At 46.1% G+C, this 23,163-nt stretch overlaps 1 protein-coding gene across 1 annotated transcript in view; it reads left to right on the top strand.

Moving 5' to 3' along the window:
- The window catches only part of Scube2 (signal peptide, CUB domain and EGF like domain containing 2), a 65,069-nt gene extending 50,173 nt beyond the window's left edge, over positions 1-14,896 (top strand). Inside the window, exons 17-22 of the mRNA XM_032895069.1 lie at positions 4,080-4,247; positions 4,765-4,926; positions 6,516-6,713; positions 8,726-8,878; positions 12,882-12,961; positions 14,197-14,896. Coding sequence (XP_032750960.1) covers positions 4,080-4,247; positions 4,765-4,926; positions 6,516-6,713; positions 8,726-8,878; positions 12,882-12,961; positions 14,197-14,349 — 914 coding nt within the window. The 3' untranslated portion in view covers positions 14,350-14,896. The remainder of the gene's footprint in view (positions 1-4,079; positions 4,248-4,764; positions 4,927-6,515; positions 6,714-8,725; positions 8,879-12,881; positions 12,962-14,196) is intronic.
- Positions 14,897-23,163: the final 8,267 nt, after the last annotated feature.

The raw sequence follows: 23,163 nt of genomic DNA on the forward strand, positions 1-23,163 counted from the left end.
ATGTAGGAAGTAAGTTTGAAATACAGACTCTGCCACAGACAGATGTATCCTGCCCATTATAATACGAGTGCCAAGGAAGCAAGGTGGGTTCGCATTTAAGATTTCAGTTAAAACGAAATCACAAACTTTTGGGGGGACTGGAAAGATGGCTCAGTGGTTAAGAGCACTGGGTCCTCTTTCAGAAGACCCAGGTTTGATTTATATCACCCGCATGGTTGTAACAACCATTTGTAACCCCAGTTTCAGGGGATCTGACACTTGCTTTTGGACTTTACAAGTATTAGTTGCACATACATAGAAGTGAAACACCCATATACATAAAATAAAACGTTTTTTTTTTCTTTTTTCTTTTTTTTTTTTCGGAGCTGGGGACCGAACCCAGGGCCTTGCGCTTGCTAGGCAAGCGCTCTACCACTGAGCTAAATCCCCAATCTCAAAATAAAACGTTTTTAAAACATCACAAACTCATATAAAAACAACCTACAAATATTATAAGAGAAAATACGAACAATAAAAAAAGTGTTAAATTTAAATATAAATTTTATTGCTTGAGTACATCTATAACTGTAGAAATAATACCCAAAATAGTCCATGGCCTCATTCTGATCCAAAAGCCTCATTTTTAGTCATAATTATGAGAGCATAATGAAAAGTGAGTAGTAAAGAATTTTTGTTGTTTTTGTTGGTTTGTGTTTGAGACTAAACTTTACTGTGTAGGTCTTGAACTTGCTGTGTAAGGCCAGGATGGCCTTGAACTCAGGGAGATCTATCTGTCTCTGCCTCCTGAGAGTCAGGATTAAAGGTGCATGCTATCATACCCAGCACTGAATGTTTTGATTACTGAACAGATCGTCTGCCATGTTTAACCCTACGATTACACATATGACCTGCACACATGCGAACTGCACTTGGAGGATAGGGTGGAAATGAACATTCTCCGTATGGACACTTGAGATGCATAATAGTTGACTCTGAACCATGGGATGGTGATTATGATGATGATGATGATGATGATGATGATGATGATGATGATGATTATTATATTTCCTGGAAGATTTACGTTTAAAAGAGAATGTGCTTGTTCTAGTCAGACTCTTAGCTGCTTAGCAACACCCTGAATTGAGCTTCTGTCTCTACTGTTTCCTCTCCTATATTCAGAGTTCAGGGTGCTAGCCATTACACAAGGGAAAGCCCTCTCTTGAATTCAAAGCTCTAAATCTCTCCAAAGATCTATCTCACACATTAGCTGTGATGCTTTGGACCACGATATTTAGCTCCCTCTTCCTAGGCTCTCTTTTGTAAGGTGGAGTCAGTGATGTCACTTGCTCTCCAGGGTTATGCTAAGGAATGCATGACATGTTACAGGTAACACGTTGTCTGGCTTGGTGTTATGTTACTGTATGTACTTAATAACAGCTACATGATGTTTGACTGTTGAAATAGGAAGCCAAATTGGTTATATTTGCTTCACTTACATGCCATAGAACAGGGCATAAATCCCTATTTAACTAGTACCTCAGAATCTTTATTTAACTACCAATCAGAAGCACAGTCATGAATTTTCTTATTGCTTATTCTTTCTGGAATATTTACAAGGATCTATGCATTTTATGGCATATCTGAAGTATGTTGTTTTATAAGAACCTTAAGACCTTACTGACTTCAGAGGCCAAAATGGGAGCTTCAGAAACATGACTTCTGATGGGATTCCTCATTCCAGTGGCTCCCCCTCTCCCCAAGGATAAATTCCAGTGTCTGGAATTCAGGAACTCCTTTGACCTATCCAGCTCTCCTCTCTTCCTTCTGTTCCAATGTAAAAACTCCTGTGACTTGCCCCATTTCTACTGGGGAAATCCTCTCTAACCTTCAAGGCCTAATTCAAATATGGCTTCCTCTAGGAAGCCTTGCAGGATCCTGCCAGGAAGAATTCAGAACATCTCCCTCAGGGCTGGACCTGTAGGTAGCTTTGTTTGACTGGCATGCGTGAGGCCCTAGACGCAGTCCCTAATTCTTCCAGGTCACACACACACACACACACACACACACACACACACACACACACACACACACACACACACAGAGAGAGACAGAGACAGAGACAGAGAGACAGAGAGACAGAGAGAGACAGAGACAGAGAATGAGCAACTTTCACCTTTATACTCCTTTGATAAGCTTGTAAACTAGGATAATCCAGAAGTTAAAACAAACAAAAAACAACAATAACAACAACAACAAAAAACCCAAACCCACCATTTCACCATCAAGTGCTTTTGCTACAAACTAAGTAAGGTAGCCATGGTTCCTGCTGGTGTAGGGAGATGCAGACCTATTAGACAGAGGCACTAGGAATAGGGAACCCAGAGACAGTGCCCAGTCTATCTTTAAGGGATTTGCATGGGGAGTGCGTCCATGTGTCCATCTTCATCTTAACACCTTCATCTCTAACACTCACTTCATCATCCTCCTCGGCCTCTGTCTCCACACTGACCCGCTTGTTCCCCCCTTTGGCTAGTCAGTTGCAGGGCTGGGACGTATTACGATGGATCACAAGAACGCTGCATTTTATGTCCAAACGGAACCTTCCAAAATGAGGAAGGACAAGTCACTTGTGAACCATGCCCAAGACCAGAAAATCTTGGGTCCCTAAAAGTCTCAGAAGCCTGGAATGTATCTGACTGTGGAGGTAAGGATTCTGTCTGGCCCTTCTTACTCCTCCAGTCCCCAGTGTCATTGTTTAGACTGAGGTGGGGTGGCACCCCAAAGACACTGGATGATGCACACTGGACCTTGGTCTTCCCTTAAGCAGGGACCATGTTGGGTTCATTATTAGTTCTTTAGTGCTTGAGTTGGCACCAGACACACTGGGCTGATGCCCACATGAGCAAATAAAGGAAGATGGCGGCACAGCTCAGTTGGTAGAGTTTGCGCTCCAGCAGTGTGATAGCAGACGCTGTGATCTTAGTACCTGGGAGGCGGAGGCAGGAAGATCAGGAGTTCAAGGTCATCTTTGACTATGTAGTGAACTTGGGGTCAACCTGGGCTACATGAGACCCTGTCTCAAAAATAAAGACAAAAGGATGGAGAAGATACTGACAGAACAGTGTAAACGTTATATTTATAAGCTTTCTTCACCCTGTAAACATGCACACCGGAGACCTCAGCCATCTCTCTGTCTCAACGGCCTGGTTAGACCAAACCAAACCCAAATTCATGACTCTAAAAGAGGAACCAGTAGTGATATTAATAAGAGTGGAATAGAAAGAAAAGTGTATCAAAAGAAAGTAATTAGAATACATTAGATACTTGCTGTCACAAAATTAATCAATAAAAAGGGAATCAAAATATAAAATTGGGTTGGGGATTTAGCTCAGTGGTAGAGCGCTTGCCTAGGAAGCGCAAGGCCCTGGGTTCGGTCCCCAGCTCAAAAAAAAAAAAAAAAAAATATATATATATATAAAATTCACAAATAAACAAAAAATGAGACTTGGGTAGGGTTTTAAAAGACACAGACTCTGTAGAGCCCCTTGTTACTGACAAGCTGCATCCTACAAGAACAAGAGCTTCTAGGGGTCTTTCATTGATGTCTGATTCCTTCCCTGATCTCCAGAGGGACCCTCTGACAACCTGGGGTAAGTTAGTTGGATTTGGTAGGCTGATTGGGATCCTCCAGGGCACAGCTCAGCGCAGGGAGACACAACTGAAGAAATGATGAAATGGGAGACTCAAGTCCATTCATGCTGTTATAGGAGGGGTTGGCCTTCCATGTCTAATTATCAGATTGACTCTATGGCTGAAATTGTCCCCTCACTCTAGTCCCCGGGTAGGGGCAGGTCAAAGCTCCACACCAGGTTTTTCCCACTCGAAGCAGAGACCCATCTGTGCACTAGGCTCTGTAGGTCTGTGTGTAAACCTCAGGCACTTACCCATCTCCTGAGGATCCAGGTGGGAATGGCTGGGTGCTTCTCACTGAGCTGAAGTCATTGCGGGGTATCAGCCTCACAAAGGCCTATGTCTTGTGCAGAGAGGTGGGGAGTGGCCTCCCATGGAGCTTCCCTCACCCAGGGCCATACTCCCCTCAGGCCTTTGTCAGCCGGGTGAATATTCAGCGGATGGATTTGCCCCTTGCCAGCCCTGTGCCCTGGGCACCTTTCAGCCTGATGTGGGCCGTACATCTTGCCTCCCATGTGGAGGAGGTCTTCCTACCAAGCATCTGGGAGCCACTTCCTTCCATGATTGTGAAACCAGAGGTGAGTAATTACTTGCCCCTTTCTGGAACGCCAGTCTCTCCTGAGTTCCACTGGCTCTAGTGAAGATGTGATTCCCCAGTCCAGGCTGCCCCTGACAGGGCTTTAGTTCTCCCCATCCACCAAGGCCGCTCACACAAGAGTGATGATTGGGTAGCAATGAACAGGTTTTATAAACAGACTTCCTGCCCCCCTTTCTTCTATCTCAGTGGCTTAGCTACCCCCACCAGCCCCCTCCAGAGTCACATTTCCCTGCCTTGGCCTTCCCAAGGGAGGGCCAAGTCAGCCTTAGTCGGTGTCCTAATTGCTCCCACCCTGAAGATTTAACTGATGACCACTGCTGCCTGGCCATGTTCATGTTCCTTATTTTGACTGGTATGAGTACCTCTCACTCTGGCTATTGAGGGAATCGAGTGTTGATTAATCCTGGCTTGCCAGGAAAACTGTATTTCATTTAGGCATAATAATTTATCTCATAAACCTTGGAGGATTTGATTAAAAATAGTCTTTTTCTTCACAGTTCAGTGTTCACCTGGGCATTTCTACAACACCACCACACACCGATGTATCCGTTGCCCACTGGGAACATACCAGCCTGAATTTGGAAAAAATAATTGTGTTTCCTGCCCGGGAAATACTACCACCGACTTTGACGGCTCCACCAACATAACACAGTGTAAAAGTAGGTTTTTCTTTAAGGTGTCTCGTAGGCTGGATTAGAGGATGCCTGGGTTGGATTTGGGCAGGGAAGTGTGAGAAAGTAGCCAGGGTTCCAGGTTCATTCAGGACCATGTGCATGAGGCTAGTCCCATGCATAGCTAAGTGGACCTGTGCTATGGAAGGGAACAGCTGCAGTGTTCTCGGCTTTAAAACGGGAACTATAGCTGTGACCCAGAAGTCTCACCTCTTTTATATGTGTGGTTCAGGGGATTGAACCAAATGCTTAAAACATTGTGCATCTTCTGCCCCTGCACCCCACTCCAGCTATCTGTAATTACAACTGTACTTTTCCCTGGAGGATAATTTTAGTTCAGCCTAGCTCAACACACATTGTCTGAAGGCCTGCCCTGTGCCCAGCATCCTGCTAAGTCATGCTGACCAAGCAGCTAGGAGCCCGACTGTAGAACTACAGGAAGGGCAAGTGACTGTCCTATAGAGGAAAGGTCTTTGGAGAGCATGGAAGGAGAATCAGGCAGGAGAGGGCATCGTGCTGCAGACAGCCCCGTAGGAGGCCAAGGCTTAGACAAGTGAAGGCCTTCTGGCAACAGACTTCTGAATCTGGGCAGGAAAAGGAGGCCTCGGACAGATGTGGGGCCTGCTAAGGGTTGTGATTTGTGATTTCAACAATGGGAAACAGAATCACTTAAGGGTCTTGAATGCCTGCTTTGACGGCAGTCTCACTACCATCCATGAGACCCTCATGTGTTGGTAGATTAGACTTTGGGAAGGCTCACAGTGTTAGGGAATTCTTCAGTATCCCAAGGTGACCTAGTCCCTGGTCCTTGGCTGGACATCAGGAGTCGCAGTTCCTCAGACAACCCTGAATTCCATGGCTCTCCCTTCTTTTTTTCCCAGAAGAGAAGCCCAGTTATCATTACTGTTGTTTTCTCTCTCTTTCTTTTTTTGACTACTGCAAACTCCCAGTTATAGTTAGAGAAGAAAAATCACCCCTGATGTCTCTTGTACAGGTTTCCCCGACAGTATTAAACAGTAAGTCCCCCGAGGAACTCCTGGCTATGTCTGTCTCAGTTCTGAGCCCCAGATCTTTGGGAGACACGTGGGGGGAGTCAGTATCTGACAAGAGAGCTGATGTGTGAGCCTGTGCTCGTGAGAGCTTTTCCTTTGATGCAGACATAAGTGTGCAGCATGCGTGAGTGCGTCTAAGGGTTCACTGAAACTTCCTTCTCCATCAAAAATAAAACATGGCTTTAAACAGAAAGAAAAAGTGAAAAATGTTTGTTTTAGCTTCATGAAAGGTCTTGGTCAGATATTCTCTATTGAGCTATGTTCTGAGTTCAGTGTTATATTCCCCTGATGTACGGAATTGTAAACAAAATAAACGTGTTGAAACGTGTTGATAAGAAGGTAGGCTATTTTGTGGAGTCCATGTTTCTTGGCTCCCACAGAGGCCTTGAGCACTGCAGGGTGCACATTCTCAGGGTGGTGTCATTTTCTTGCAACAAGGAGTCTGGTTCTCAGCCAGGCTTGGGGTGTCTGAAGTAGCAATGCCAATGTTCTCTGCCCTCCTAACTCATGGCACTTCCTTTCCAGACAGAAAGTGTGGAGGGGAGCTGGGGGATTTCACAGGGTACATTGAATCCCCAAACTACCCTGGGAACTACCCAGCCAACTCAGAGTGCACCTGGACCATTAACCCACCCCCCAAACGCCGGATCCTGATTGTGGTCCCTGAGATCTTCCTGCCCATAGAGGATGACTGCGGTGACTACCTGGTGATGCGGAAAACCTGTGCGTCTCTCCCTGGGCTTCCCTTCCTTCCCAAGGCAGCCTGGGAAACCTGATGACCTGCCCCCAGCTTTAAATGTGAGAAGCCGATCTGGTAGATTGTCTTCTTCACAGTAGAACAGAGATGACACTCGAGTTTAGAGCAAACTGGGACTGGCGCTGGCTTTGTTCACCCTAGGCAGCAACACATAGTTTAGACTGCCCGAGGCCAAAGGTGTGATCTAACCAGGAAGGAAGGCCCCTCCTGTTACCCTGACTCAGCCTCCGGTGTCTATTGTCTGTAAAGAAGCATTCTCAACCTATGGGTCTCAACCCCTTTGACAAACGTCTAATCCTCAAAATATTTACATTATGATTCATTCAGTAGCAAAATTATACTTCTGAAGTAGCAACAAAAATAATTTTATGGTTAGGGATTACCAGATCATGAAGAACTATATTAAAGGGTCACAGTATTAGGAAGGTTGAGAACCACTACATAAAGGGCTGTTAACACCAGTGCAGCTTGATAACAGAGTTGAGAGTGGGATGGATCCCAGATTCACCTCCTACTGGGTCTGTGATCTTAGGTGGGCATTCTGAACACTGTAGCCTTCTGGGGGAGGGAGGAGAAATGACAGTCACTGCCATGTAGGGTGGTTAGGACTAAAAGAGTTCAGGTAGAATGCTTGGAAGGCTCCATGTGCCTGTGTAGTAGTAGTTTTAAATTTACTGGTATTCACTACTTGTATAAAATCGTGGACTTCATTACGACATTTCATACACATACATATTTTGATTATATTCTCTCTCCATTACTGTCTTGTGTCTCCTTCCAACTAGCCCTTCTTCCCAGTCTCTCCTATACTTGTCTTGGGGAGGGAGTTGTTTATTTGTTGTTTTGTTTTTTTGTGACCTACAAACATGTGTGAAAAGTGATTTACAGGAACAGTGGGCACCTCCCCAGTAACTACACAACTGGAGAAAATGTCTGCCTTCCATGCAGTCATTAGTGTATAGATCATGGTGTGGCACTGGGGGCGATCATGAGCTCCTCTCTCCATCCTGTGATGTTGATAAGCCCTGTCTTATACAGAGGCTGCCAGTCCAAGAGTGCAATGACCATGACTAGTATTAAAATGAAGGAAGTTAGATGAGGGTTTGAATTCTGTCCTTGCCACATATTGGTTGTGGCCCTCATTGTAACAGAGGCAGTAATTGGTCAGACTCTGTGGTTTTCAGAGGAATCAGTTCGATAGATCAAGCCTACAAAAGGCCTAGGGTACTCCAGGAAAACTACAAAATGTGCAGGTGACTCTTGCTGGGTATGAGCAGCTTGCTGTGAACTCTTGGGCCCTCTCTCAACTCCTACCATAGATGGGACAGCCTGGGTTGCAGCCATTTGTCTAGCTGAGGACAGGTGGGGCTTAGCCTATTCTTGGGGCAAAGTATAATTCCCCAGTAGAATCTTCTCTTTTTCCAGTGCTTTCTACTGTTAGAATGAGCCTGAGAGCTCATGTGTGGGTATTCAAGAGCATGCATGTGTGTGTGTGTGTGTGTGTGTGTGTGTGTGTGTGTGTGCGTGTGTGCGCACGCGCGCGCGTGTGTGTGTGTACAAGTACATGTGTGTGTGTGCAGATGCCTGTGGCATTCTGAGGTCAACTTCAGTTGTCCTTTCTCAGATACAATCCACCTTGTTTTCTGGAAATAGGCTCTCTCATTGACCTGATATTTAGTCAAAATAAGTAGGCTAGGCTGTCTGGGCAGCAAACCTCAGGGATCTATGGATCTTAGCCCATGACCGTTATGTCTGGCTACAGAGTAAAACAACACCACCAACAAAAATATAGGTTCTGGATATCATTTCGGGTCCTCATGTTTGCAAGGCAAGCATTTGACCAAGGAAGCTGTTTTCCCAGCCCGGGAATTCCCCAGTTTAACTTACTGTGTGGATTAAGAGTTTTCAAAGACGAGCATTCCCTGACTATGGCTCCATAACACCTCTTTGAACCACCTGCTCTGTCTTTTCTTGGCAGCTTCATCAAATTCTGTGACCACTTATGAAACCTGCCAGACCTATGAACGCCCCATTGCCTTCACCTCCAGGTCAAAGAAGTTGTGGATTCAGTTCAAGTCCAACGAAGGGAACAGTGCCCGAGGATTCCAGGTTCCCTATGTGACATACGATGGTAAGCAAGAGCTGTGACGCCCGGGCTGTGCCACTGCATGGCTGGTATGGCTGTGCTCTGAACCAGGAACCGCTTCTGAGCCAGCTGGCGGATGCTGGCAAGCACACCCACTCGGCCAGCCAGGCGGGGTAAGGCAAAAGGATATAGCTGACTCATTGGGGCCACCTTTTAAACAGACATTTGGGGACAGTTATTATGGGGATGGAAAAGAATGGTTTAGAAAATACAGGGAAAGCAAGCAGTCAGGTGCGAGAACACGGCCATTGGGGTCAGGCAACTGGCTGTCTCTTCCAGGACTTCAGTCGCTGACTTACTAGCTCTAAGTCTTATTTTCTTGACTTCCAGTGGTGAGTGAACCTAGGGCTTCTAACTCTGAACTACACCCCTAATCAGGCCTTATTTTCTTAGTGAGCGAAGGAGAAAATCATTTGAATGAACATTAAGAGTTTAACACAGGGGTTGGGGATTTAGCTCAGTGGTAAAGCGCTTGCCACGTTCAGTCCCCAGCTCCAAAAAAAAGAAAAAAAAAAAAGTTTAACACAGGACAGTGACTGGCAGATAGGAGTTGCTCAAAAATATTTAAACTGGCTAAGGTTGTGACTTTTATTACTTTTATTCCTGAGATGGGTAGAGGCTTAACTTCAGGTCTTCGCCCTGCTTTCGACTCTGATCTTGGACAAGTCAGATGATGTTTCTGGATCCTTTGGATCCCTGGAGACCTACTGAGATTCTGAGACTTGGTCTACAAATATTTATTGTGACTATAACACAAAAGTGTGTGTTTTGTCATAAATGCTTGTATGTATAGGGTACATACAAGGCAGTGGGAGCACAGAGAGAAAGAGAGAGAGAGAGAGAGAGAGAGAGAGAGAGAGAGAGAGAGAGAGAGAGAGAGAGAGAGAGAGAGAGAGCAGCAGCAATTACTCTGAACAGGCTTGGAAGGAACAGATCAGTTTCAAGAGGTTTGAGTCTGGAAAGAACATGGAGACTGAAGTGGGACATAAATAGAAAGAAAGACCATCCGGGGAGAGCCTGAATGATAATACTCCTGCCACAGTTGGTTGGCCGGTGGGGAGCACTGGGAGGAGAATAAATGAGACCGTAGCTAGGCAGTGAGGAACCTTCAGCCAAGCTCAGGAGAATAGAATTAATTTTATAGGGAGCCTTTAAAGAATTTTAGGCCAAGAGATGACATCCTTGGCTTTCCTAAACTCACTTTACATAGTTTATTTCTAACAAGCGATACAAGACTCTCGGCCTGCCCTGGATTTGTCTCAAATGATGTGTAATGCCCAGGATAAGAGTTCTTGAAATCTGACTTCTGGGACTCTGCTGAGGGAGACATTGAGTCTAGTTTCTTCCTAGAAGCAGGTGTCCAGCAAGCTCTCCTGTCTGGAGTCATGAAGAAAAAAAAAATGGACTCTGAGGCTTGGGCAAATGTTATCATGTCATTGAGACATTTTCATATGTCACAGTTTGGAATGCTGTTGTTATTCTGCCTTGGTGACATATTAGATGTTCCTTTTTTATTGAAAAAAAAATGAAAACAAGGGCTGGAGGTGCAGCCCGGTTGGTAGAAGGTTGGTGTAACATGCGTGAAGTCAATGCCCTACCTCCCAGCGTTGTATAATCCAGGGAAGCTGGCACTGGCAATCCTATCAGGAAGAGCACAAGCTGGTGCGGGTGGGTGGGGTGGGGGTTGCAGCTGAGTCTCATGCTGGAGAACTGCAAGAGTCCTGTGACAGTCATGGGGCATTCCTGGGCACCAGGTATGCATCAAGGTGCCTTTTATGAGCCACATTCCTCACGGTCACCCCAGGAAGCAGAGCGGGTCACTTTCTGATGTTACAGATGAGGCCACTCAGGCTTAGAGATTTAAATAACTGAGCTGAGGGCATGACATAGCGAAGCTGCAGAACTGGGGTGACCCAAGTGTAGAGACTTCAGAGCCTGAGTTCTTACCTATAAACGGCTCTGTTTTGAAACGCAGAAGGAAGGCAGGAGGCTCAGGAGCTCTTAGAAACAGGGAGCGAATTTTTAAAAGAAAACATCCTGGAAGCATATGGTCTAATGGCAAAGACAATACAGTTTTCTGTGACAAAAGTTTGCACAGCAGCCTCCATTCCTAAGAGTAGATTCACCTGACCGAAAGAAGCCAGACACTCAGCAAAGGTGCAAACCTCAAACTAACATAAGCAGGGTACGGTGGCATACACTTGCAACCCAGCGCTTAAGGGGTGGAGGAGGCAGGGGGATCAGGCATTCAAGGCCAGCTTTGGTTGCATAGCAACTTCAAGTCCAGCCTGGACTACATTAAACCCCATTTTAAAAAAGAAAAAAAAAAGAGAAAAATAAAAAAGAAAGAAAAAAAACTTTAACTCCACATTTTGCTTTGTTTATTTGGGCTTTGTTCTTGTCGATGATGGTGTTTGTTTTAGGACAAGGTCCTGTAGCTCAGTTACCATGTGGCCCAAGCTGGCCTTGAATGTATACACTTACCTTATATATTCATTAAAATCAGAGAATGAAGACAAAGGTGCCGTGTCAGTAGTCACAATGACACGGTGTGCGTATCAAATACTCATTGTGCGATGATGTTCCTTCACTGTCTCTGGACTGAAGAAACTTCTTGGGAACGCTTCCAACTGCCTCCTCAAGTGCTCTCAGAACTCATGTGGCCCCTCAGCACACGGGATGCATTTAGAAAGGCAGTTTCTGATGTGTCTGGGCTTTGGAGAGGGCTGTGCTCTGCATATGCTTGCTTGAGTTATGACTATGGGAAGTAGGCTAGACTTCAAAGTGGGCTGAGATTACATTTGGAAAAGGAATACTGCATGCACTGCACATAATGTGTATGCCAGGACCACAGAAATGATCAACGTGAAAAAGCACATTCTTTTTCTCAGACAGCAGAGTTCTCCATCCCTAACCTTATTCCAGCTAAAGAGAGGAGTCTTTCTTAGTGGTAAGCTTGGTCACCTTATACACTTCGAGGACAGAGAGATAGTGGAGGCATGGAAGGTGTTGGTAGAGAGGGAAAGAAAAACCTGGATGAGCTCCCAGGGGAGGGAGCGAAGGTAATAGCAGCTCACCAAGCATGGAGCCCCCAAGCCCGTACTACAGGAAAAGGCAAGGACAGGAGGAAAGCAAGAAGTCCTCAGGGAGCAGTCAGTGAGATAGTGGGAACCAAAGTGTAGAGTGTGCTGGAAGATAAGAGAGGAACTGGATAGAGAGGGAGGGGAGGAGGAGGAGGGGAGGAGGAGGGGAGGGGAGGAGGAGGAGGAGGAGGAAGAGGAGGAGGAGGAGGAGGAGGAGGAGGAGGAGGAGGAGGAAGGGAGGAGGAGGAAGAGGGAGGAGGAGGAGGAGGAGAAGAAGAGGAGGAGGGGATGGTGACAAGCTAGGTCAAATGCTACTAATGCATAAAGGGAATCGAGGACCAGCATTTGACACCAGAACACAGGACATGAAGGGCATTGCTGATCTCAACTTGCAGTTTTGGAGAAGTGCTTGGGACAAAACCGACAGCAGTTGGATTAGGAGAAGAAAAGTCTAGCTGAAGACAGTGAGTGTTGAAGTTTCTCTGGAAGACGTTTGCTACAAAAGCAAGAGAGGCACGAGATGGAACCTGGAACGAAAGATGAAGTTAAACAAGGCATTCTTAAGAACCGCTTGTTTTCATGCTGATGGGAACCAGTAGAAAGATTTCTGTGTAGGAAAAAATACAGAATTACTGGCATAAGTGTCCTTGATTTGGCGAGGGAAGATGCATCTGGTGTGGGAGGTAGAGGATGGGTCTGACTGGAAGCACAGAAGGTTCCTCTGAGGAGGCGGGGCGGGCAGGGCAGATGCCAGCTGGGTAGAGGTGTTGACTGTCTTCTCTGTGTCAGAATGGAAAGTTCTCTGAGAGCAGCCACCCAAGGGAGACTTCCCAGAGCTTATAAGAGACAGAAGCTCGAGTTTGGAATAAACAATGAGAAGTAAAATATGTCCTTTATTCCAACAGAAGACTACCAGGAGCTCATTGAAGACATAGTTCGAGATGGCAGGCTCTATGCATCTGAGAACCACCAGGAAATACTGAAGGTGAGCTCCTGCCTCAGCACACAGGAAGTTAGCCATGAGCTCCCCACATATGGCTTCCAGACACTGACTCTATGGGGAGCAAGGTCAGCTCCAGCCTTACCGTTACTTGATTTTGTTAAATATCAGGTTTCTGTCTTTAGTATTTTATGTATATAAACTTTAGGGATATATATTATATGATCTTTTCTATCCTCTCCTCTATCTCGTGCCAGACCCTGAACAAGGTCTCCATGATCTCTCTCTCTCTCTCTCTCTCTCTCTCTCTCTCTCTCTCTCTCTCTCTTCCTAAATAACCCACTGAGTTTAATTAGTTCAGTCATAGTATCTATGATTAGTGTACGTACTTAGCTGTAGGGCCAGCCACAGGAGCGTGGGCCATGTCTCTGAAGAAAACTCACTCTCTCCCCTCCAGCAGCCATCAACTGCCAAGAGCTTCTCAGTTAAGGGTGAGGCATCGTGAGCTCTTTACCCACACATCCTGGAACTTTGGCTTGGTCTTGTACTGGTCTAATGCAGGCAAACACAGATGTTGGGGCTCATGCGTGTGTGTGTGTGTGTGTGTGTGTGTGTGTGTGTGTGTGTGTGTGTGCATGCGTGGAGGGTGATTGCTTAGAAATCCACGCCAGGGGGGCTGGAAAGATGGCTTGGCAGTTAGGAACACTGACTGCTCTTCCAAAGGACCCAGGTTCAAAATCCCAGCACCCACATGGCAGCTCACAACTGTGTACAGCTCAGTTCCAGGGGATGTGACCCCCCTCAGACAGACACACATGGAATCAGAACGCAACACCAATGTAAATTAAAAAAGAAAAGAAATATAAGCCAGGGGCATATAGCGTTTCTATGTTTTAATAGTGAAAGACCTTTGGTTCCTAGTTCGTGCTTCCGGCTCAAAGCTCACCACACTTCAGAGACTCGCACCTGATCAGTAGTGAACACTGGGCACACCACCAATCCCAAACCATTCCCCGAATCTCTATGTTGTATCTCATCTGGGTGAGAAAAAAACCCAGTTTTTATATATCAACTCTTCTTTCATGATGCAATGCGTGCTTATTATTAGCAATTAAGAAAAATTAAAACTGGAAAGAAGATAACAATCAGAGGAAACAATTTTCACCAAGTGATTTCTAGCTAGTGAACCTCCCATCGATGTGAGTCATTATGATTCCATTGGCAAAATGTCAGAAGGTTTGAATGTTCTGGCCTGGTAACAAAAATTCTGTTCTCTTCAGGATAAGAAACTGATCAAGGCTCTGTTTGATGTCCTGGCACATCCCCAGAACTATTTCAAGTACACAGCCCAGGAGTCCCGGGAGATGTTTCCAAGATCTTTCATCCGATTGCTACGTTCCAAAGTGTCAAGGTTTCTGAGGCCTTACAAATGACTCTTCCCACATGCCACCCTGAACAGGGTCCTACTGTGGGCTCAGTGGGCTGCAGCCGTCTCCCCTCCACACGCCGGCCTGCCATTGGATCATTGCCACGCCCGGTATCAGTGACTGGTCAGAGTTCAGTTTTTATAGACAGCACAGATATCTCGGTAAACTGAACTTGGGTTTTCTCTCCCAGTATTTCAGATGAGGACTGCGTACATCTTGAGCAGCACTGTGTGGGCGCATGCCCTGGATGTCCTGAGGGCTGGCTGGACTGGCCTCCCCTTGGGTTCTCACTCCTTCAACTGTCTGTGGTGGAAAGGAGGCCGCTCTGGCTGCATCTCCATTTCCTCCTGGCCGGTCCTCTCCCAGGGAGCATCTGTACTCATCAGAGTGACCAGGCCAAAGAGGCAAGCAGGAGGGGAGGGCAAGCACTCCAGGAGACTCCCGGGCCTTCTGAGTCAGGGGAAGACTCAGGTCCTCCCGGCCTTCTGCAGCCTCTGCAATGCCAGTTTAATCCTGACCGAGTGGGTCCTAAGCAGTGATTTTTTTTTTTAAAGACCAGAAAGAATTAGAAATAAAAAGACCCCCCTGGAGGCATGAATAGCATGCACATGCACATGCACATGCACACGTGTACACACACACACACCACACACACCACACACACACACACACACACACACACACACACACACACACACACCACACCACACCACACCACACCACACCAAATGCAGAGGGCCGCTTGCCATAGCATTTCCTCTGTCTCCAGTCGCTTGAGCACTGTGCTGGCCACCCCTCAGGGGGAGTAGTGACAGGTGCAGGTCCCTTTCTTTTCCATTTTCCCAGAGGGAAACTGAATCTGAGACGAAGTGGCACCACGCGGGGCGTGACGTAGTGGCATCACTGTCATTCTGACCGCGTGGCCCCACGCAGGCTCACAGGCCACACAGTGGAATCACTTTGGTCTGTACAGTGGATCCAAATCCTGATCCCCTCCCCCATGGACTCTACTTCTCAATATTATCGAGCTTTTAAACATTTTCACACCCTCCCCCCACCCCCCAGCTAAGATCTCACTACAGTGGATGAGGAAAATATTCTGTTGGGCCAGAGACGTAACGTAGTGGTAGGGCACTTGCTAAGGATGGGCAAGGCCTTGGGCTTGGCCCCCAGGTCCACTGCCCCCAAAGAGTCCTGTCAGTCAAGCTGCCCTCGCTGTGATGGATGAACTGACTACACACAGCCATGGGTTCTGTTCCCTCTGTGGCAGTTATAGCACATAATTCTGTGTACCAAAGTACTAAGAAAAGTTTAACAAGCCTTTTAAAAAGAAAACAAAGTATTTTGTCATTATTAGACTTGCTTTTCCACCTCAATTTCATTTTTAATCTGTCACGACATTGACTTTAACATTTTCTTTAGAGATAGATAGGGTCTTACTATGTAGCTCTGGCTGGCCTCAGACCCACAGAGTTCCACCTACCTTTGCCTCCCAAGCACTGGGATTAAAGGAGTGTGCCACCAGTCACTATGGAGATGCGGACATTCTTTAAAGCCTTAATGAAACATTTCATTTTTATTTGAATGAAATTTCTCTTTAAGAATTTGAATGTCTTGTTAAGCACAGTGACACTTGTAATCTCAGCCCTCAGGAAGTACAAGCTGGAGGATCAGGAATTTGAGGTCACCCTCAGCTACATAGGGAGTTTGAGGCCAGTCTGGGCTACAAGAGACCTTATTTCAAGAGTATTTTTTTAAGCCATATTCAGTTTTTTTTAAAAAAAGCCATTAAGATCCAGGTGTGGTGGCACAAGCCTTTAATCCTTGCACTGGGGAGTCAGAAGCAGGAGGATCTCTGTGAGTTTGAGGCTAGCCTAGTTTACATAGCAAGTTCCAGGACAGCCAGGACTGTTACATAGAGAAATCATATCTTGAAAAACAAACAAGCAAACAAACAAAAATCATGAAGAAACTGGAGAGATGGTTATCAGTTATGAGCACTTAGTACTCTTGCGAAGGACCCAGGTTCAGGTCCTAGCATCCACTTTAGGTAATGGCCTGGTAGTCTGTCTCCCTCTTCTGGCCACTTTGGGCATTGCATGCATGTGGTGCACATCTACCCAGACACACACACACACACACACACACACACACACACACACACACACACACACCTATGCAATTTAAAAGTAATAAAGCTTTGTTTTTAATGTTTAAGAATTTATGTGTATGAGTATTTTATTTGCATGTGTGTCTGTACACCGCATACATGCGTGGCCCAAAGAAGAGGGTGTTGGAGTCACTGGGAGTTACAGATGACAAACTTTAAGCCAATATGTATGTAGGTTCTAGGAATCAAACCCAGGTCCTCTGGAAGAGCAGTCTGTGCTTTTAACTGTTTGCCAGCTCTCCAGCCGCTAATCTTTTTTTTTTTTTTTTTTTGAGGCAGGGTCTCATTCTGTATCCCTGGCTGCCTTGAACTGCCTATATAGATCAGGTTGGCCTTGAACTCTCATCTGCTCCTGCCTCCTGAGTGCTGAGATTAAAAGTATTACACCAGCACACCTGGCTAGAAAATAATTCTTTTATAAAATCATTAAGATGAACACTTGGGATTTGATATGCTATAATTCGTCCTACATTTCCAAGTTTGACCATAAGGTAGAAATTCAGATTTCACCTGTTAGTGACTGAAAAGGGGGACAGAGGGCTGGGCCAGGTAACCGTATTGTATTGCCTTCCCGGAAGGTTTGGGGCGGGCATACATAGGGGGTTGGCAGGAGGCTGAATAGAACCAGTGGTTTGGAGTCTCACCGGGAGCAGATCACACACCAGAGCTGTGCTCCTGGTAGAAGGATGAGCTTCTGAAGTCTTAAGCTTCCGCTCTTATCAGCCGCCCTGGGAGATTCTGTGGTCCGGCTGGGAGGCTACCTAGCTAGTCAGGCCGTCGGCTACCTGCTAAGTCAACTCGCATTGCCTATCCAATCTGTGCCAGGTACTATTTTAGTCCCTAGAGATTAACCAGAGACCTCAGTAATAAGATAGCTCCTATCCACCACGGAGCTCATATTTCAGGAGGAAGAGGTAGTGAGCTTGAATTGGCTAGTGGTAAGTGTTACATTATAAACCAAAACTGACTAACGTAATGCTGGCTCTGTGGCTACTTTAGGTTTGGGGAGAGCCTATTCGAGCACGTGACCTCTATGCTATGTGATAAGGAACCAGCCTGTGGGAGCAGGGCCAGGGGAGAACATTCCAGAGGGAGGCACCCCAAAGACAGAGATGTAGGCACAGACAGTCCTGTGAACATGAAAGTCGGGTCAGAAAGCAAACCATCAGGCCAGAGAACCACAGACGGGCCAGACTCCATTGGTTGTGGAATTCGGGAGAGGTTTGGGATTAACTATAATATGCTTCAAAGTCTGTGATGGACTTAAGCAGAGAATGGGGTGGGTTTTCTGCATGTGTGTCTGTGGGTGTGCGTGCATGTGTATGCATGTGCATGTATATTTGTGTGTGTGTGCATGTATATTTGTGTGTGTGCATGTATATTTATGTGTCTGTGTGTGTGTACCTATGCATGTATATTTGTGGTGTGTGTATATGTGTGTATGTGTGCATGTGGCACACACACATACATACATACACACACACACACACACACACAAACACATGCCTGCCTGCCTGCCTTCATGCATGTTCCACTCACATATATGTTTAGGTCAGAGGACAACCTGACCACCTTGTTTGTTATGACCAGGGCTCTCACCAGCTTGAAGCTCACCATGTGTGGAAGAGTAGCCAGGGAGCCTAGGGATCTCCATGTCTGCCTGCCAGGCAATGGGATTACAAGCTCCCTTCGCCACACCCAGCTTCGCTTTTTACCTGAGAGTTCTGGGGCTGGAATTCCAGTCCTCTTGCTTATACAGCACGTACTTTACCCACCGACCAGCCTTCCCAGGCCCTCATCTCCATCCCCAACACTCATTATGTTTTCAAAAGGTACCAAGGACTCCTATGTGGATGCCTTTGAGGAGGCAGGCACAGAAACAGGGTATAGGAGGCTGTTGCCACTCATCTGGGTGGGAGGGGGTAGGATTCCAAAGCTGAGTGTCCACCTTCCTGCCATGAGAGCTGGTTCTGTGGGTGAGTTCAGAGCAGGCCTGGGAGTCTGTGGGTCCCACCTTCCAGCTGTGGACATTGTTCTGCAACCACATACTGCAGGGAAGCAGCAGCAGCAGCTCTCCCCTTGCAATGGTAATGAGAGCCTGCCTTTTCACACCAACAGATGATTACCATCCCTTGGGGAAATTGCTTCCTCTGAATCATCCTCTGAGCCGCTGAGTGCAGTGCCTATAGGCGTTTGCTGGATTTTAGTTTGCAGATGATTCTCACGTGGCTTGTGGGAACTTGAGAAATGCAAAGGCGGAATGCAAGAGGGGAAGAAGGTTCACTCGCCCTTGGGTAGAACTTTGCAGGAAGATGGACCAGGATTGTGACCTGCTGCACTTTAGCTGGTCAGGCATGTACCCAGCAGGCCTAGCTACGATATTGTCAACATAGACGAGATACCAGTATGTAGGACTGTCTGCATCTGTTTCCTGCCCCAGAAGGTCCTGAGAGCTTCACCCATGTCTCTTCACCTCTCAGAGCATCTGAGAGGCAACTGGATCAACTGAGGCTAAATAGTTCCTCATTAAGTAGTGGGCGCTTTCTTACCCATGGTTACCTGATAGGTGGCCATGAGCTGTCCCCATGAGCTTTCTTCCTGGAAGAGGCCAGAGGAAACTAGATGCCACCATTAGCCCCCTTTCTGTGACCATCTCCTATTCCAGGGGTATGTGAGCTCCTAGTATCCCGTCTCCATTCTCTGGGTATTCTGCAGGGGACTGGCTGGTGGCCCAGCAAGGATTAAAGGCAGTGAATATAGTCACAGAGACACAAATAGGCTAGACATGGGGCCTCACACATATAATCCTGGCACTCAGGAAGTAAAGGTAGCAGTGTGACTGTCATTCCGAGGCCAGCCTAGGCAACCGCCAGCCCAGGCAAGGCTACAGAACAAGACCCTGAAGACAATAAAAGGCACAGTATCTATCAAGGATCTCCCCAACACCACAGCAGGAGCAAAATAGATTTAGAAAATGAAACCACCTCAATTTACAGGCAAGTTGTTCTAGCTGATTTAAAACAAAGTGAGCCTATCTGCCACAAATACTGACAACAGCCCGGTAACCGCTTGGTTTTTAGTTCACCAGGGAACTGCAAGCACAGTCCTTAGTTACTAATACTTCTTGGTCATACATTCACCTACTCATGAGTTTATGCAGTGTTTATTTACTGAGGGCCTACTCAACAAGATAAATGTCTGTCCTTGGTGAGCTGAGAGTCCAGTGGAAAAAAGCAAAAGCGCATAGAAAGGCAAGTGGTGCTAAGTGTTAGCGACGGGCAGTGTGCTTACAGCGGCTATTTTCATTATTAGCTATTTCATAAGCTAATCACTGGAGTCTCGAACACAGGCCCATCAAGGCACTGGACCCACAAACTGAGCCCGGCAGCACTGGCCCTGGCAAGTTCCTTTATTCTCCCAGCAAGAACTGAGCATTGTGTGGACACACCAGTTTAACCTCACCCGGTAAGCAAGCAGGTCTCAGAACTGGTGCCACCTAGTGGTTGGAAAACAGAGTTGACCTGTGTTTCAGTTGCCCATGCTAGCTATTAGCCTGAAATTCAAAATAAAGTGCTAACCAAACAGGAGTCTGAGGGTCAAGGCTGATCTTTTTTTTTTTTTTTTTTTTTTTTTTTTTTTTTTTTTTTTTTTTTTTTTTTTTTTTTTTTTTTTTTTTTTTTTTTTTTTTTTTTTTTTTTTTTTTTTTTTTTTTTTTTTTTTTTTTTTTTTTTTTTTTTTTTTTTTTTTTTTTTTTTTTTTTTTTTTTTTCGGAGCTGGGGACCGAACCCAGGGCCTTGCGCTTGCTAGGCAAGCGCTCTACCACTGAGCTAAATCCCCAACCCCCAAGGCTGATCTTTGATAAATGACTGGACACATGGAACACATGCTGAACTGATATAGACCTCAGAGCATGTTGGTTTAGAACCTTATTCTGCCTGACTTAAGATTTGGGTGATTTCAAGCTATCAACAATACTATCAACCCCCACAGACACCATCACTACTCATTCCCTTTTATGGTGCAGGCATTAGGGGAAGCTGGATATATATTACTGAGTTAGTGAGGAAGAGGAGTTGAAAGGAGGCTACAAAGATGGGTCTATGGCTAAGAAGACTTCTTGCTCTTGCATAGGACCAGAGTTAAATTCTCAACTCCCTTGTGTGGCTGCTCGCCCCAGAGGCTCTGATATTCTCCTCCAGTTTCTAGAGGCACCCACACACGAGTGCATAGACCCATACAGAGGCACGATGCATGATTTGAATATTTTAAATCATCAGGCTGGAGAGATGGCTTAGTGGTTAAGGGCACTGACTGCTCTTCCAGAGATCCTGAGTTCAATTCCCAGCAACCACATGGTGGCTCACAACCGTCTTTAATGGGATCCAATGCCCTCTTCTGGTGTGTCTGAAGACAGCTACAGTGTACTTATGCATAAAATAAATAAATAAATAAATCTTTAAATAAAATTTAAATCATTATTAAAAATTGAAAGAATGAAGAAATCACCCCCAATTTATAATCTTGTCCAGTGCTTCAGCTTTTGTGGTTCTATGAGCTATGACACCCCCAACTTGGATTGTTCTCCTATTCAAAAATATTTTCTAGGACTGAAAAGGTAATTCTGAGGTCCAGTCTGGTGTTTTCTGTCTCTTCCCTATGCTAGGGTTCAAATCGGAAACATCCTCTCAAGTCCAAGTACTGAGTACTTGTTTTCCAACTAGTGCACTGTTTCAGGAAATACAGCTTTCAAGTGGGTCCTCCAAGGAATGGGCCCCCGAAGGTTTCTCTAGGCCTCTCCTTGCTTGTTGATCATGTCTGTCACCAGTCGAACAGCCTTCTCCTCCCTCCTCCTCTTTCCCTCTTCTTCCTCTTCTCCTCTTCTTCCTCCTCCCCTTCTCTTCTTCCTCCCCCTCACATCCCCATCCCACTGTGCTCTGTCTCACAATGGGTCCAGAGACCTAGTACCTATGGACGTCATCCTCTGAAAGCCAGGGGCAAAATGATTCCTCCCTCCTTTGAGTTGCTGTGATGACTGTTCCTGATTGTCAGCTTTACCAACTCTGGAATTAACTAAAACCCGAATGGCTGGGCACATCTATGAGTGAGGGATTTCTTCTGAATTAAATCATTTGAAGTGGGAAGACTCACTTTTATCAGAGTTTTTCATATGGGAAGATCCACCTTTAATCTGGGGCACACCTTCTGCTAGTGGAAGAAGGAAAGATCTCTTTTCCTGTTCACTCTTGCTAGCAAGACCATGAGAGGTCACTTCTTCAGGATTCTGGTGTGGACAACTGAACAACTACTGGACTCTTGAACCCTCTATTGGTAGACTGCCATTGTCACACTAGCTGAACCACAGCCCCAAGCCATTCTAATAAATCTGCCCTCTGTACACACGCACACGCGTGCACGCGTGTGTACACACACATGCACGCACACACACACACACACACACACACACACACACACACACACAGAGAGAGAGAGAGAGAGAGAGAGAGAGAGAGAGAGAGAGAGAGAGAGAGATTGATTCTTCAAGTTCTGTTCCTCTAGAGAACCCGGACTAACACAATGGCCTTCCTGGGAAGTTGGTCCCAGCAGTTAAAAGTCTGACTAATACTCCCTCCAGGATTCCTGAGGCAGAAATACAAACCCATCTCAAATCTGAGCTTCAATGTTGACTTTGCCTTGTAACCCAATTGGGAGTTAAAAACCAGAATAGTTACTGAGCAGAAAGTGGAACTGATGCCACAGATTAGTCACATGGACATAATATACATGACAGAAGAGCACGGTTAACAAGAAGAGCTCTGGCGACCCTGGCCATGCCTGCTGTCTCCATGTGTACATGTGATGACCGATTTATCCCAGTCACAGCAGATGCAGCTGGTGTGCTTGATGCCTGAACAGGGTACAAAATTGAGGACGATGCCATAAGATAGTGGTGGTGGCAAAGAACTAGCCAGGATGTTGGTTTCAGGTGACTTGAGGAGGAGGAGGGCAGCTTTGAGCAGCTGCACCTCACATGTCCACTGGAGTTTTGAATAATGTGGGTATGAGAATAGGAAGCCAATAAATTTTTAGGACTCCCACTGAGGAACTAGGACAACTCAAGAAGAACCACTTGCCCAACAACAGTCCTCCTGAATTCCCAGTGTGCTTTTTTGAGAATCTGTCCTTCTTGTTGGTGACTGAGAAATGTTGTTTCTCCAAGGCTTAACTTTTGCTATGCTTGCTCTCTCGAGATTCCCATGATGCCCCCTGACATTCCTAGATTGCTAGCCCAGTTTTACTTCTCAGCTGTGCAACCTTATGCAAGTTTCTTAGGTCAGCAAGGTGGGGGCTTGAGTTTGGATCCCCAACTCCCATATAAAAAGCTAGGCATGGAAGCTGGGAGCTGAGCTTGTGATCCCGCAGCCAGGGGGTAGAGACAGGAGGATTCCAGGGGCTTGTTGGCCAGCTAGTCTAGGGAATCAGCAAGCCCCAGGTTCAATGAGAGAGTGATAAAAGAAGACACCCGGTATCAACTTCTGCTCTCCGTATACACAGGTACACACACACACACACACACACACACACACACACACACACACACACACACACACGGAAGCTGAGACAGAGATAGAGTCAGACATACAGGGAGAGAC

The sequence above is a fragment of the Rattus rattus genome, chromosome 2 (genome assembly GCF_011064425.1).
Source record: "Rattus rattus isolate New Zealand chromosome 2, Rrattus_CSIRO_v1, whole genome shotgun sequence".
Lineage (NCBI taxonomy): Eukaryota > Metazoa > Chordata > Mammalia > Rodentia > Muridae > Rattus > Rattus rattus.